The sequence below is a fragment of the Mycteria americana genome, chromosome 1, assembly GCF_035582795.1.
Source record: "Mycteria americana isolate JAX WOST 10 ecotype Jacksonville Zoo and Gardens chromosome 1, USCA_MyAme_1.0, whole genome shotgun sequence".
Lineage (NCBI taxonomy): Eukaryota > Metazoa > Chordata > Aves > Ciconiiformes > Ciconiidae > Mycteria > Mycteria americana.
The window spans coordinates 72634619-72651514 of NC_134365.1; the positions used below are offsets into that span (position 1 = coordinate 72634619).

Here is a 16896-nt window from a genome sequence, read left to right on the forward strand (position 1 = left end):
TCAGTGACAATATGTCTGTATGATGATGCTTCAGGCTTACAAGCCTCAAATATGATTTTGAAATAAATGGGTGTCTGTAGTTAGAAGACACAAGAAACCTTTCTCAGGCTGCCGAGGTCCTTCTGTTCACTCTACTGAAAGCAGAAGGCATATGTGAATGGATAGAAAATCTTCTTAACCCTATAGTAGAAAAAGAGGAAACAATGGTTAAAAACAGACAACTGCATGGTTGTCCTTGTTATAGGCTATTGAATCCAGTAGTGTTATGAATGCAAGGCTGCTGTGGGTCCATGTCCCCAGGTTCAGCCATTGGAGAGGTGGACCACATATTCCTGATAGGAATATCAACAAATCAACACAGGCAGAAAGCAGTACCTTACCAGCACACAAAAACACATAGTACTGCCACAAAATGGACCGCATAGACAGCCTGATTCTGTTCCTTCTCTCTGCCTGATCAGGGTCAAAATCCACTGGTGGAATACCTATACGTACATACATACATATATTTTTATATATAGTATCAAAATATTAATTGCTCCAGGAGTTGGGCTCAGACAGTCAATCCAGTAGCAGGCCTGAGATCTCCCTGCTCTCCCCAGCTGCTGACACCCAGACATGTGAGCCCCCAAGGTTCACAACTACACTCCAGTTGCTGGTGCTTGGACCTCTCCCTGTTACACGGATGTGGGTTTCCCCAGTAGCTGGTCCAGACATATTGTCTTCCCCTAGCAGCTGACTCTTGGACCCTTGCCTCTCTGGTAGCTGGCTCAGATCACTGGTCTCCATGGCCAGCATCCCTTGGATGTTGATTAGTGGGGGGATCAATGGGATTGAAGGAAATGAACTGCACCATATGGCTCTCATGCTCCTCACAGCCCTACACTGTGTGCTGCTGTGTGATCTTTGGCATCATCACCAAACCAGGCAAGAGAGGGAGGACCAAGAGAATTCATTAGTTACTGCCAGCCACTTTGGCTGACTTCTGAAAACAGTTCAGGTATGAGCCTTTGGTTCCTTTTAGGATTACCGTGTTTGAAATACAAACCCAAGAAAACTAGCTGTCTGAGATAATAGCTGCTCTTCGAACATGATACAGCCTGCTTGTGCACAGTGGCTCCCAGTGTAAGGATCAAAGACTGATTTGAAGCCAGGAAGATGATGGTCTTGTTTCTGCTATCTTTCTTTCCTTCATTCATCGTTTTCCTTCTACCTTACTTTTTCCTCTCTTTCAGCTTCCCTTTTTCTTTTCCTTTTCCTTTTTGCCATTTACCTGGTAAGAATCTAATTTGCCTACCAGTCATCATGAGAGTGCTGTTGCTGTGAATTGTGATTAGAAAGGCTATTTCCAGTTGGGTGAATAGCGGAACAGGTCTAAAAAAAGTGCGGTGATGCTGCACGCTTTCCTAGTCTGTCCACGGGAGAGAAACTTGCAAGTGAGAATCAGTGCTGGGGGACAGAAATTTGCATTTGCGAGATTTGCTGCTCTTTCCTCTTTTTGCCTTTTGTCTTGTTCTGCTTTAGTACTGAACATGAACAACAAAACCAGCTCAGAAGCATTTAAACTCATTTTTCCCATTTCCCCCACAAAAAAAGTAATAATTAGGACCAGCTAATAAAGCTTTCACAGAAGCTTTTTCCTTCATTTAGCTAAAGGGATTAATGAAAACTTTAAAACTGAAAACTACTGAATTATTTAGGTTTTAAGATTTTTTTATTTGTGTTGAGTAGAAGGCTATGTATTTTAATATAGCTGTTATATGGAGGGAAATTTAGATACAACTCTACCTAAAAAAACCCCATAAGCTGCATTTTTATCAATAAAGAGGGTTTATTATCATCTTATCCCTATTGAGCCAAAGAAATGTCCTTGTTAGCATAACAATCTTCAGATGCTGTATGTATGCAAAATACTTTTACCATCCATCTTAAATGTCCTGTTACATGTATATGTAAACTTTTGTTACAACTAAGAAACTTAAAATGTAAACCTAAACCCCCCCCACCATACCCAACCTTTAATTTCATCTCTGATCTTTAAAACATGGAAAGAGAAAATGGCATTGCCTCTGGAGTGAAGTCAGAGGCAGAAATCTGTTATTTAGAAAACCTGATACAGGGATTGATTTCTTATCTCCCTTTGTAAGCTCAGTAGAGGCTTTAGCTGCTTTAATCTGAACAACAGATTGTCTAGTTTGGAGGATGCTGTCTGAAAGCTTAAATCCCTTTTTTAAAGTCAACATATAAAAGGGGTCCTTTAGCTGAACTGTCCTGCAGAATACTATCCGAATGCATAAGAAAACCAGACAGGCAATAAAGTCTTAGGCCTACTTTTATCTCTTTTTTTCTGTGTGTGACTTCTTCACGCAAACACAAAGACATCTATCTATTGTCACAATAGACATGCTGTGAATTCTGAAGCCGTTTCTTGAAATGGTTATCGAAATGATACTTTTCTTGAAATGATAACTAAAAGTCATGACAGAATTTGTGTCATAGTTAGATTCATCTTCTACATACTTTTATGAACTTATTCTCCTAAGGGAAAGAAATGAACATTCACTCTTGTGACAGTAAAAAACATGCTCATCTTTGTAACGCCACTCTCTGTTCCTAAACGGTTGGCAATTCAAAATTCCAAAGAAGAAAAGTTCTCCAGTGCATACAGAGCCAAAGGAACTCATTGCTATGAGTTGTGAAAGCCACTATCTTGACAGAGCAGGACTAAGATAGTTTTTTGGCTAAGAATGTCCCAAAACATTGCAAATAGAAGGAAGAAGACTTTGGAAGGAATGTAAACACTTGGATTTTGAGCCCTGCTTACACATCTGGATAATGAAACACTTGACTGGAAACGAGCTATTTACTTATAGCCTTCTACAAAGTTTCTCACACCTTGCTCTGAAATACCTAGGTCTGTTTAAAGTCACAGTTATGTTACATTATTAAGTAGATGGATCACCAATCTGGTCAAGTATGACCAAGAAAAACGATCTTCCTCTTGGTTTCAGTAATGATTTGTGTGAACTGGTGATTAGTTTGCACTCTCAAAGCTTGCTTTTGAAGGCTCTGATATCAAATTAAGGAGATAATCTGAGCTTGTCTCTCATGGGGATTTCTTTTTCTGTTTTCTGATGGTATCAAAACCTAGGATTTAATATGCATGAGGCAAAGACATCTGAATTGTTGACAAATCAGAGGATGTATTACAAAAATTATTCTGAGGCATTTCTTACTATGGTGAAATATGGTAGTGATGACTGACCATTTTATCAATATGTCATGTAGATATCTAATATCTCTATGAGGAATTTGGTATTACATCTTTTTTGAGCGTACAGCGAAGCATGGCATGCCAGGCCTTGCGAACAGACATAGGAGTTGCTGGGAGCTTTCCTTCCCTTTTCCAAACTCATACCAGTGCTAGCGATAATCACACTGGGTGTGTGTGCATGCACACGTGCTCATGTTCTTGTGTATGTGCATGGATGTGCCTAAACCCCGTTTTAAATGCAAATACACTAAAAATAGACACACCTGCATTAAACAGTCAAAGCAAGGGCAGGAATGAAAGCTATGGCTAGTAGTGTTGTATGTCTAGTTGTTACAGTAGTTAGAGATGATGTGTAGCAGATGAATGTAACAATAATTTATCCAGTGATAACTGCACCTTCTTTGTCAGAAAACCCCAGTAAAAACAAACAAACAAACAACAACAACAGAGACAATGGAGAAGAAAAATGGGAGTGCTTGGGATGTGAAATAACCATATATGTGTGTCTTTTGACACTTCATTTTTATATGACCCAAGGCTGACAGATCCAGAGTATAAGTATCACTTTTCTTATAAAAGCTGGTCTGCAGAAAATTATATCCTACCCCAAGGAAAACATGTACTTAGCCAAAAAGCAGTGTACTGTATGACTTGGCCCCTCTGTACAATAAAGTTTGTTGCTACACAAAGCTCCAGGTGGTTTTAATTTCAAACTGAATTTCTAATCTTCTCTTCCAGACTCTCAGAGCAACAGAAAAGAATCTTATGGTTTTATCGTTACTACTGCAATAATCAAAATTGCTCCCTTCCTCTGGTGCTGGGCAGTGCACCCAGTTGGGATCGAATGACTTTATCAGAAATGTATGCCATGTTGAAGAGATGGAGATTTTCTAACCCTCTGGAGGCACTTGGGCTTCTGACATTCAGGTAAGGGAAAATTAACTAAGTAGGAAAATAACAATAAACAGAATGATCATGTGCTGATTAATTCAGCGCTTCAGTTTGCTCAGCAGAGTATCATGCTTTGGTTCACTGACTGTGCTTTCAGTTCTGTCCCTGTGTCAAAGTGAAAATATAGTTGCAACTCTTGTGATGACCTTGAGTTGAATGTGCCAGCCCTGCCTTTGTGGCTGAGAAGGTTTTCTATTTCTCAGGATAACGAAAAGAGTATTTCATTCTCTAGAGCAGATTCAGTCAGTTTCTGGTAAGAGGTGATCAGTCAAATACTTAGCACTTACATAGCACTCCGTATCTTCAAACTACTGTACAGACATGACGTGACTAATGGGAGATAAGGAGGACTGAAATATGCTTCCAGATTATGAGACCATGTAAATACAAACAGTCCCACCTGTAGCCCATCTTTCTGAAGTAGATAGGATGGAACTTTGAAGTCAGTTCCCCACGCTTTGAATAAATTCTGTTGTGATGCCTTATATTCCACCCCCATTTCTTACACTGGGAGCTGGTTGTTTGTTGGAAGGCTTTCTTGATGTTTGAGATAGTCTTACCTGTGATGTAACAGCAGATGTCGGGGGACAGAATCTGTGTCAGCAGTTACATTTCCTCCAAAAGCTTGGAAAGTATTTTGCATTAAGTGATCTACCCGTGAAAACATTAAACGTGCAGATGAAATGGTTGAGCAAATTTGGTTTATCAAGCCCTTGCTTGTCTGGGTAACCTGCACAAGCCACACCAGCTTTGCAATCTCAGTTCCATGTTGTACCTTTAGAAAAAAAAATACCTCACCTAAAGCTTTACTTGAGAAAAGACTGTATACACTCACCTCCATGTTATTAAAAAATAGCTATTTAATAATATAAAACTGGCTATCGACTGTTATTTCCCTCTGGATGTGATTTCCTAAGAATACCTGTGTCTCAGGCTTACATCTGAACTATTAGTAGTTTCACATGTTTGCATACATGTCTTTTTTTATGTTTAGTGGGAATGATGAAAGCAAAGATCCTGAAAGGTCAGGTCCTGGAGAATATAATCGTTATCTTATTTCCCATTATTAAATTATTAGAATCCATTTCTAATTTATAAAAGAACCATGTAGAAAGGAGTATATGGGTGGTGTGTTGTCTTCCACAGCCCAAAGTAGCAAGAGATTTTGAGGTGGTTTGTCAGAGCATGCCAGGCTTTCAGATCAGACCTTTTGTCAAACTTTGTTTCTGTGTATGGGTGGCATTTCTGCAAAGGAAGAGCTTGATTGTTCTTTGAAGATGTAGCTCTGCATCAGGGTGTGGTGGAGAATATCAGTCCTGTCAGGTGCTTCACAGGATATTTAATATGACTCAGCCTGTCACAGAGCTTCTTAGTGTGTAGTGGATGCAGTGTACGCACTGTTCATTCTGGATACCACAAAGATTGCTGGCATGAAAAGACGGGAAGATGTCATCGCTTTGTCTCTCCTGGTGCCACCGTTGGGAGTGGCTGGCACCTGCAATGGTGCCAAAGAACAAGTACTTCTGATCAAGATCTGGGATCTTAGCTGGTTTGTCCCTTTAGTTTCTTTCTCACAAAAGATAATATCAATCTGGGTTTTCTTCCTCCATGCTAACACTACAGAAAAGTTCTGGATCACGGTACAAATCCTCTTTAAAAAAACCTGTCTGTCCTTCACATATCCACAATATTTTGTAGGTGCGTGAACAACTGGGAAGCTAACCTTCAGAAACAGAGGGATTACATTTCCTTAAAGATGTCTAGTTTCAGAGGTGATTTAACTGCTGAGACACATGTATATGCAAATTGAGAGAGTGGGCTGAAGGAGAGGAGTACTTTCCATATAAATGGATTTCTGAGGTTTCTTCTCTTGATTCTTTTTCTCAGATTTCAATCATTTTGAAAAGTAAAGTAGCACTGGATAGGGTCCAACTTTCCTTCACCATTACCTTCACTAACTTTGGATTGTAGGCTCTGTAACTGAGCTGTTTTTGAAGGTTCATTCAACTCTATCCTGTATTATGTTTGGCACTGACAATTCATCAACTCAGTTCCTCACTTCTATCATCCACAAAACAGCTCTCTGATTTCTTGTGATTACTGAGACACAGCTGAAAGATCCACGTTCATATAAGACATGAGCAGAAAGTAAAAGAAATGCTTTTTATATATTCATGTCTATTTTAAGGACTTGTGTTACCATCACTATGAAATAATACGTAAGTAAAATAAATTAGGGCTGATCTTTGTCTTCATGTATTGTTAACATAACGCAAGAATGCAGGAGCAGCTGCGCTAAATCAGGCCAAAAATCAGTCTAGTGCATCCTGTCTCCAATAGTGACCAAGAACAGATTCCTGGGGAAGACAATGAGAATGGGCCAAACAGAATGACACTGTGCTACTCTCCCACCTTCCAGTAATCTGCAGCTCAGAGACTTCCTGAGACAGAATTTTTTAGTTTAAGAGCCCTCTTGCATTTTTCTTCTATGATTTTTTCCAAATAAAAATCGATTCCACATAAACATAACATAGGCTTTCAGAACATCCTGTAGCAAGGAGATCCACAGGTCAGCTCTATGTTGTATCATTTCTATGTACCACAATTTCTTACATTGTTAGCAATACCATAAAAGACACCAAGAGTTTCTAATCACTCCGAATTTTGGATGCTTCCTTTGCTGGAACTTCAGTTTGCAGTGTCTTAAAAAACCCGAGTTCCTCCTGCAGGCATGTGCTTACTCTTTATACAGTTTAGAGGGGGAACTCAAAATCACTAGTCACTTTTGCAAGCCTTGGGCTGGGGACTCTAAATTATCCTTCTTCTCAAAGTGAAAAAGCAGCATCTGTCCTGATGATTAAGCTCAAGCTCACATTTGCAAGTATAAAGAAATAAAAGTCATTGGACACGCTACCTCATTGCCTGGGTTAGAAGACAGCATGACAGAGCTTAGGGAGAGGTATCATGGCCCATCAGATCAAGCCCTGTTATCACACATCTGAGTTAGAACCCCCTCTGCAACTTTCTGAAACTTCTAAATTGTTTTGTTCACTACACAGTTAAATGTACAATTTAATAGATGTTTCTTGTTCTTTGAGCATGTCTCTCCAGCTTATGCTCTTCCACTTTGCAGGCACATCTCAAGGCAGCCAAATGATAACATACTCATTTATGCAGTGGAAAGGAAGAACTTTCATAAATTGGAAACACAATCATGGTACATTTCACAGAAAAATTTAGTAGCAACCTTGCATCCAGTCCTTGCAGCAAGTGCATTGATTCTTAAAGCCTCAGAAGCCAACGCTTAAAAAAACAATTTAAAAAACAATGAATGTTTCTTTAATCAATAAAGACGAGATGGAGAGGATGGCAGGGGGAAGTGCAGAATAAGATTTTATACTCTTAGTTTTACCTCTAATTTCAGGGAAGGGTGATTATAAGCCATTGCTAATTTTCCCTAAGGCAGAAGGTATAGAGCTGGTCCCTCCTACTCAGCACTGCTTGTTGGTACCCTGTGCATTTTACCATTGACTTCACTTACTGAGTTTGGTAAAAAGCCAAGCTTTAGTGGAGTTAGAGCTTTCTATAACTGTATCTACTTTGCATGGTACACTAGCCACAGAAATGACACCAGTACACTTGTTTATTTAGAGAATTTTCTTGATGACAGAAAGAAACCAAAGGCAGTGTTAGAAATGCCATCATTGATGATATATTGCTAACGTGCCAATGTTTTGTGTATGTATAGAACAACTGCACTTACAAATTTTTGTCAGGTTATTTTGCTATTCAAATTATTGAAAATGAAAGCCAAAACATATTCATTAACCCAAATAGCAGAATGTTTGCTCCAACCTTCTTTTTCTGGGACATCTAGAGTACACTTGCAGACCTGTGAGGTATCATGGCTAAGAATCAGGAAATTGAGCTAGAATCAGGAAACAGCCACCAAAGAAGGTAACTCATTTTCCAGTATTGTGCATGGCTGCAACCATTCTGAAGAGAGAATTTTTATCAGTAGACAGTGGAGGTGAAGACATAACTTCACGGGTAGGCTTAAAAATTTTTCCTAGAAACTTTCTGCTAAATTCTAGCTCTGTCAGGACAAGTGCATGGAAAACGACATTCCTTTAAAACCATGTGCTGATTCGGAGGATTTTGAGATCAGACGTTAAGGTGTCAGAGGGATTTTATGCTACCTTACTTAATCCCCTGTATGGAGCAGGCAGAGTAGGGGAAGATATGACTTCTCCTACCTCTCCTTGGCCAGAGAAGATGCCCTTTTGGTTATAGCATCCCTCAGCCTTTGACTCTGACAGTATTATTGTTGATTATTATGTTATGTAGCAGAGTAGCTATTGAGTTTCAGATGTTAGGATATATACCAATATATGTGAAACTCACTTTCTAACCAATAATTATAATAAAATGTGGTAGCTTGAAGCCAGAGTTTGTTCTTACACCTTTGAAAGCCAAATTGATTTTAAAAGTGTTGAATCAGATTGTCATTCTTTTAATAAAAGCAGAATATGAACTGTTCCCTGAGAGTCCACAGCGGAATGCCCAACAGAGTATTTATCAAATAGATACAGCTAGAGCATATCTTGCCTGTTTGCATCTTACTTGGTTTAAAAGGCTGTAATTGTATATCAATGTGGAGAGCAAACACTGGCTTATGCAAAGAATTAAGATAAGAACAAGGCAACAGTCTACAATTAATTTGATACTTTGATGTACAGAACACACTACTGATAAAGCTTTAAAACTGCTTTGTAGTAATGTACATGAAATTTAGTGATAACTTATGTGGGGATGTATGCATTGTTAGGAATAGACAACTCTTCATTTTAAGCATCATAATATGATTATTCCCCCCCGCATTTAACCATTTTTAGCTTTCTTGGCAATAAATATGAAGAGGCTACAACAGACAGCTATAGTAAGACAACTAACAATGGACAACTGTGTAGGATATGGCATGCTTTCTGTACGTAAGTGTGCAATCTAATCAGGAGGCTAAACCTGTAAATAATCAAGTTTTCCATGTTTTTGTTCTTTTGTTTTAATGTAACAGAGAACAAAGTTTGTCTCTGGGGTGGGAAGAACCTTCTGGATCATACAGGTTTCAAATAGAAAACTGCTTTTTGTTAATTTCTTTCTGTCTTGTTCTCTCCTAGGATAGGGTTCACCATATGGTCTCCATGACATCTTAAACTTATTACTAGTTGTTTTAGTCAGAATTTCTTGTAGAAAATCTATGTAAGTGTTAGTTGAAGCATATTTTCTGTGAGTAAATTCTACAGATCCATCTGCCAAACGATCAGCCAAAGCAATAGCTAGTGTATCTGATCATGAGCTTTGCAGTGGGGGGGGAAGGGGAGGGTTCGCACGTCTTATCACAATGAGGAGTGAATATATTACTCTTTTTCAACTGAAAATTTTGAAAATCTGGTGTCCTTTTTACTGACAGTATTTGTTATCTATCTGTACTTTCTTTTAGTCCTTGCCATTTTCTAATCTTCATACACTCACACAGTGTTTTCTTTAGAAGCCCTCAGAGGAACAAAAAAAATCACCAACAGAAAGCAAATAGCCTTGCTAATTTTATCTATATGCTAAAACTAAAGGAATTCCTTAATTATTATTCTTTAAGTTTCTTCTCTCTTCCTGTTTAAGTACTTTTAAAATACTTAAATTGCCACTCGAAACTTATCTGTCTATTCTTTTAAGCAGTTCTTCCAGACTTTCTCTCCTGGCCCAATTGCACCTGTCAGTGACATGATACCCTTTACTAAGTGGGTTTTTTTGCCTTGAATTGGTATCTTTATTCCAATAGGTTTGGTAGCTCAGCCTTCCTTGTTTCTAACAGACTTAATAACATGCATTTCGTGGGACCAGAGTCTTTCTTTTTTGGAAATGCAACAGAACTTAAAATGTGAAGGGAATTGCAGTATGTGGTATGTTATAAGCCCCTAACTTAAAAGATGGCTTGTGAAAGGCCATTCTGTTCTCTATAGAGATCCTTACATGCTAGAAAATGTAGTGAACTGTACAGTTCCATTTACCTGGCAAATATTTTCCAGCATAGGGTTATTCGAGACAGTGCAATAAAATTACAATAATGAAACTGTTAAAAATGAAATGCACATCTATTTCTCATTTACAATCAAGTCACCACTGGCAAATGCTAAAATCTCAAGAGAATTTCACAAATCCACAGGATGCCTCAGCAGCGCTTAGTTTTCTGTTTGAATCTGGTTTAGCTGAAAGGTACAGCTGGACAAATAGCTCCCTACTGGCTATCTATATGAAAAGAATCAGACTGTAAATTGTTCTTACTTCTAAAGCAAATTGTAATGTATGCTCATCCAGCTCAAGATTCAACTTTTACAAAAAACATCTGAAAGTCTCAAGGGAGACCTAACGATCTACAGCTACTTAGACAGAAGTTGTAAAATGGGTGGCTGTCGATCATTGGCATCATGCAGGGAGGGAAGAACAAAACAGCAAAGGGGGTGCTGAGGTTAAATATCAAAGAAAATCAGTTTCATAACTTAGGGAGAATCCAGGTTGCAAAACAAGCTGTGAAGGGGAAATGTGAAGTCCTGCATAGTCTGACTTATTGCTAAGGACTAGACTCAACAACTATCATTTACATATTGTTTATTTTTCAGTAGTGTCTCTGAGCATGTAAACCTGGAATAAACTCAAAAGAAGTAACGGTCTCTGTTGTGTAGTACTCATTACCTGAAGAGAGGACAAATAAAATCAGCCACAAGAAGAAAACTACAATATGTTACAATGCAGTCAGGCAAATTAATGAGGAGCACCATAGTTCTATTCGCTTAATTATTTATTGACCAATGGGTTGTTTGTCAAGGAAAAAAAATACAACTAGAAGTAACTGGAAACCTGGATGAAAATTACCATTTTGAAATTATGCAAAGAAAGAGTCATACAGTCATGGTTAAAGGTTTTTGTTTTAAGTTACTTTTTTCCTAGCTAAATTCTCAGAGATTTTGGTGACAACCATAAAACAGCTAGGGAAGAGAAGTGCCTGAATCTCCTGCCTCTCTGAAGCCATCAGAGGCCACACGTCGGGAACCGGATAATCTATGGTTCAAATCCTTTGCAAAATTGATCTGGTATAGATGAGCTGTGGTATAGATGAGCTCCTCTTTCTTAGGAGAGTACCCTTAAAGATTAGAATATTTAATTCGTTGTGATACAGTAGTCTCACTTCTCTGCTTCCAGAGTTTTCAATATGTGTAAATAATTACATATTCATTATAGCAAGCCCCAGAAATCAGCTGTCCCGTAATATCCAAACTATGAAGCTGTTTTTCTTAGGCCTGAAGTGATTTCTTTTGCATTGAGTCACAGAGCCAAAAAATCAATTAATTGTGTCCTCTAATCAGAACTAATTTATGGATTACTGAAATCAGATTTGATGCAACACTCAAAAGTTTGCCAGATTATTCACTGGAAAAACCTCTCTAGCCCTAGTTAATTACCAGACTACAAGATGGCATAGTTTCCAGGCATGTGAAGGGTAGGATTTTTTTACTCGGGTCTGCTTCTGGACCTTACCCCATTATTGGCTTTTAGCGAATAAACTGATGTATGTAAGCGTGAATAGCATAAGCAACATATAATACTAGTTGAGTTCATAAGCATTTGCTGTAGTTCTAGTGTTTCTGAGTATGTTAAATGTTTGCTCAAATACAAATGTAAGGGGTAAATCAAATACAATTAAATATTTTTCTATTGTACCTGTGGCCCTGAACAACATTGAAATTCAAGAGAACAATGGATATTACATCTGGGGCTTAACAAATTGTCAGGTAGTTAAGAGAATGTGTTAACTGCCCATTCTTTCAAAAAGATTCCACTCAGCCTCAAGCTGACCTTGAGATTTACAAGCTGAAGGAAACAGTTTAGTAACCAGGACCAACAAATTACCGAAATCTCATTCAAGAAGAGTGACAAGAGCCATGTATCCTGAAACAAACTAACCTGTAGATTTTTCACCACAGTGCCTATGCACTAGAGCTCATAATTATTCTAATCACATCTTCTATAGATACTTTTGCTAACTTAGATATAGCCCCAGTTTTGCCTTACAGTAAATTAATTCTAAGCAAATTAAATGTTAGCTGTTGAATTTTCTGGAAAGGCTGAGATTAAAATAATTTTATCGTTCTTTGTTTAGCTGGAAAAGATATAAGAGTTTCTCTCATCATAGAATTGCATATATTCAAATGCTGGCTGCTAGTAAGGACAAGCAGTAACTAAGTAATAACATTTTTCTGCTTGACTTGGTGCCTATATAGAGCATATTTCACTGTTCAGTAACCTGTTGAACTACGCGAGAAGGGGAAGGGAAAGACTAATTTCCATATTATCTGCACATGCTTGGCACACAGGCCTTTGGAGCAATTGCATAATTAGAAGATAGGATGATATGAAAGGGATTAATTTTTTTAATATGCAGTCCTCCTCCAAATATGTTTTGTTCTAAATAGCCATGTGAATATTAAAGTAACAACTTCATATTCCTAATAGGTTGCCTAGAATAAATAAATAAATAATCCTTGCAAAATCAGCTAATTTGGGGCTATCATGATAATTTATTTATAATGTATTCCCGCTCTCCTCATCAAGGCCCTCTCAGCATTATACAAACAATTATAAAGTGTATTAAAAACATCATCAAACATGTACCATAACAGAGAAACAAAATAATAAAATCAGACCTGAGCTGCATTGTTAAAAGAGGGTTTGAAAGAGGCTACAGGTGGCAGCCAATTGCAGCACAGAAGCCAGGCCTTTCAAGTAGGTCCAACTGTGGACCTACTTGTGGACCAAATTTTTTTTTTCCCAAATATCTACATTTTTATTTGATGGCCTGTAGTTAATTCAGTGATCAAAGTGTACATGTTGTTTTGCTTCAGCTTGTTTTATTGAACTCAAAAGCTCAAGTTTAGAGCTGCAGGTGCCATTATACTTCTAAGCACTTACCTTTACAATTTCACCTCTTTCTCTCTTGACAGCAATGAGCAGTCGTTGCTGCAAATGTGGCACTGTCTCCCGTGTTTCACTTCTGATTTATTTTTCTAGCGGGTGTATTGTTGGCAAAAGGTGCTGGATGGGAAGCTGGGAAAAGAGCAGTCTGTTTTCGTGTTGAGCTCATAAAGCAGCAATACTGGTGGCCCTGTGACACCTTCTGCCATACGTGATGGTTCTGATTTCAAAGGGCTTTCTCCAGGGCAAAGTGTCAGGATAATCTGTGTCCTTCACTCATCATTTTTATGTATGCCTAGACTGCCAAATCCGAGGTTTTCAAAAGAGCCTAATAGCCCTATCAGTTCAGAGGGGAGGGGTTCACTGCTTTTTGTGGGGCAGGTACTTGCCCTCAGAGAACTGGATCAAAGCCCAGCTGCTCTTTTGAACAATATCTAATCGACTGTGGTGCTGTTTGAAGACATTTTTGCCCCTTTGGCAGAGGTGACCACTCTTGTGGCTCTGGTGACTGCAAGGTCTGTATGAACATTTCCAGTTTGCTTCAGGAGAAGACAGAAAAGCATCTTGGGATGGCAGTGGACAACTTCAAGTACTGACAGATAGTTAAGGGTAACACCACATAGCAGACATACACAGAAGAGCACATCTGTTCCTTTCTTTGTGAAAGTGGGACAGCAGCAGAACATCTAACTGTGAACCAATCTACACAACTTCTCTGTACATGAAATCCTCTGTATATCACAATGTCACAAATGCAACACATGAAAAGGTGGAAATTATTTTTATATTTTATTTTTTCAAAATAAGTCCTTAAAAGTTTATTTTTCAGCTTTCAAATATTAAAGAAACACTGTATACTTTTTGTCTTTTTCTCTGAAAAGAGAGAAAATGTTCTGTTAAGAGTCAGATTTGATCAGTCAGGTTACACCAAAACTTCATTCTTTTTCTTTTTTAAAGAAAAATGTTTTGACCAGCTATATTATCCAGCCTTATTTCCCTGTTTTATCATTGCTGCTACACTGTGTTTTCCTCTTTTATCATTTTTATGGTTAGAGCTCCATCACAAAATCCATATTAGGCTACAGCCACTCTGGTTTCAACCAGAATTTGTTGAGAATACAGCTTATGCTGAATACTCAAACATTTTCCAGTCAGAAATGGCTGTTTCACTGACTTGGAGCCTTTCTGGGGGAAGATGTTGACTTTTTACTAAATTTTCCTTTAGAAAAACTAAAAAGAAAACATGTTTTCCATTTCAAAATTACTTCCGTTTAAAAAATATTTTTTATTGTGTTGTGATATGAACCAGAAGAGCTGACATTGGAATAAATTGTCTGAAATGAACCCTTTTTGTGGGGGAAATTTCAAGCTTTTGTGTTGTTGCTCAGAACAAAAGAAGTCTTCAAGTGACTGTTAAAAGTTCCCATGGCACAGAAATTTCCTATTTCAGGTAAGTAGGAGCAGCAAGACAAGATCCATAATTTGCTTCATATTTCAGTACATATAAAGGAAATTACAGCATATGATAGCTCAAACTAAAAAAGGTATTTGAAGATCAGGGTTTTTTTCTTTTCCCCTGTATGACAGTGTAACAGTCAATTCAATTAAGTTATCTGCTATTTGTTTCTTGACTCTTGTTACAGTAAAGCAAATGAATTGATTTTTTTTCTTATTCCATTTTGAGAGAAAACCTGTTTTTCTAACATTTTATATCAGTGAGAGCTCAGGAGAGTTGCAGTGGTTCAGTAGCTCTTAATGATATCTATTTGTTTTGCTCTAGTTTTCCAGATCAAGATATTCGCAGAACAGCAGTCCAACAAATAGAAAGTCTGTCAAATGATGAATTGTTAGAATACCTCCCACAGCTGGTTCAGGTAAGGAAGAAATTGATAGCCGAGGAAGTCTTCTGTCCAGATCAATACCTTCATTAAATGCTTTTGATTCTTTCAGTTTGATAGATACATTGTAAGAGGAATAAATAAGAAAGGCTGGTCAGCTGATGCAATGATTGAATTAACAACAGGGCTGAGCTATAGACTGTTTTCCACTCAAGAGAATGTAGTTGTTTGGCATGCTGATTGAACTTTTCTGTATACTTCAAGAAGGTATTTTCAAGGAAAAAAGAAAAATAAGAAGTGCATCTGAACAAGAGAAATTCTGCTATGACCACCAAACCAGGGGCTGGTGGTGGCAGGGCTTCATTGCAGTCAAGGAAGCAAGTGGTGTTGCAACGAATCACAGTTTTCTTAATACCACATATATGGGGAAAATCATTGTCAGCACAGAGTAACCAGGGCGATTTGGGTGTAGAATTGTCTCTTTATAGATGTACATTGCATTTCACTGGAAATTAATGTTTTACAAGTTATGGGCCCACTGCTTCCAAAGCAATTACATTGTGGTTGAGTAGGTCCTCTGTTGCAGTTAAGGAGGAACCAGCCATTTTGAAAGCTTTATCCCCTTACTTTGTTACACTGTGCACATGGATTGCTTACAATTCCACGTTTCAGAGTTCCTCAGGGGTTTTTTGTGTGTTTTAAAATATATATTTATATAAATGCATGCACATATATACACATATCTAGATAGACATATATGTATACATGTATGAATATATTTATGTAATCCATTGCTGTGAAGCAGTGGAACCTGTACAGCTTTATAGCATTCACACTGTAGGACACTTATGTGACCTTTCACCTTCCACAGCTTCTGTTTCACAAATAAGTTTATTTTCCAAACCAGGTAATCAGATAAAAATTTAAATATAGCATTGATAGTTTTAAGCGGGGGAAGAAAAGCTGCATATTTACATATATGTTAACACAGCCAGAATCAGGATGACATCTGTCTGTCTTACAGATGGTGGCAGACACTTGTGTCCTGAAGTTTCTTTGCTCATTGCATTGCTAGGGAATTCTCCACTTGTTGGATTGCTGTGTTCAAGCTAAGCACTGGGTCCTTTCTGATTAATTTTGTTATAAAGGAAGGACAATGAAGCCAGCATACAAGTGATTCTTAGTATTAATTTATCTGTTAAGGTGCTCAAGTTTGAGTGGAGTCTTGAAAGCCCTCTAGTGAAACTCCTGCTGAATCGTTCTCTTCAGAGCATCCAAGTAGCCCATCAGCTTTACTGGTAAGATCATTTGCCATTACTACCATAGTCCTTTTGTGTTACAGTGAACTTTAGCCATGATTCTGTTGGTGACAAACTCTCTTTTTGTTTAAAATCAACAGAAAACTTAGGGTTTTTGCTCCTTCTTTGTTCTCCTTTCAGTACTGAGTACGGGTAAATTGCATAAAAGACTTACTTATCTCTGCCTTCATCCTGCCCCTGGCGGGAGGTAAGAGGGGAAGTTCTGTTCACCTAAGATACCATTTGTATTTGTCTGCATTTTCTGGTTTGAGCCAAAAATAGTCTTCCTCAAAATTTGCAAGCTCCAAGCAGCATTGGCTTACTTACAAAGGATCCTGCTTTTGTGATTTCTCTGACCTCTCCTGAAGTTGTCAGACTTCTCATGCGTGTCAAAGTGTATCTCTTACCCCTGTGCATATCAGTCTGACTTGTGATGGTAGAGTTTGCAATAGTTCCTTTTCATGATTATGGAGATGTACCAGTCCTGACAGTACGTGCCATTCACCACCTA

General features: G+C 38.1%; 1 protein-coding gene across 1 annotated transcript in view; it reads left to right on the forward strand.

Moving 5' to 3' along the window:
* Window positions 1-16896, forward strand: part of PIK3C2G (phosphatidylinositol-4-phosphate 3-kinase catalytic subunit type 2 gamma) — a 222599-nt gene that overhangs the window by 90682 nt on the left and 115021 nt on the right. The window contains 3 exon segments of the mRNA XM_075505608.1: window positions 4013-4201; window positions 15030-15123; window positions 16291-16385. Of these exon segments, the coding sequence (XP_075361723.1) occupies window positions 4013-4201; window positions 15030-15123; window positions 16291-16385 (378 nt within the window).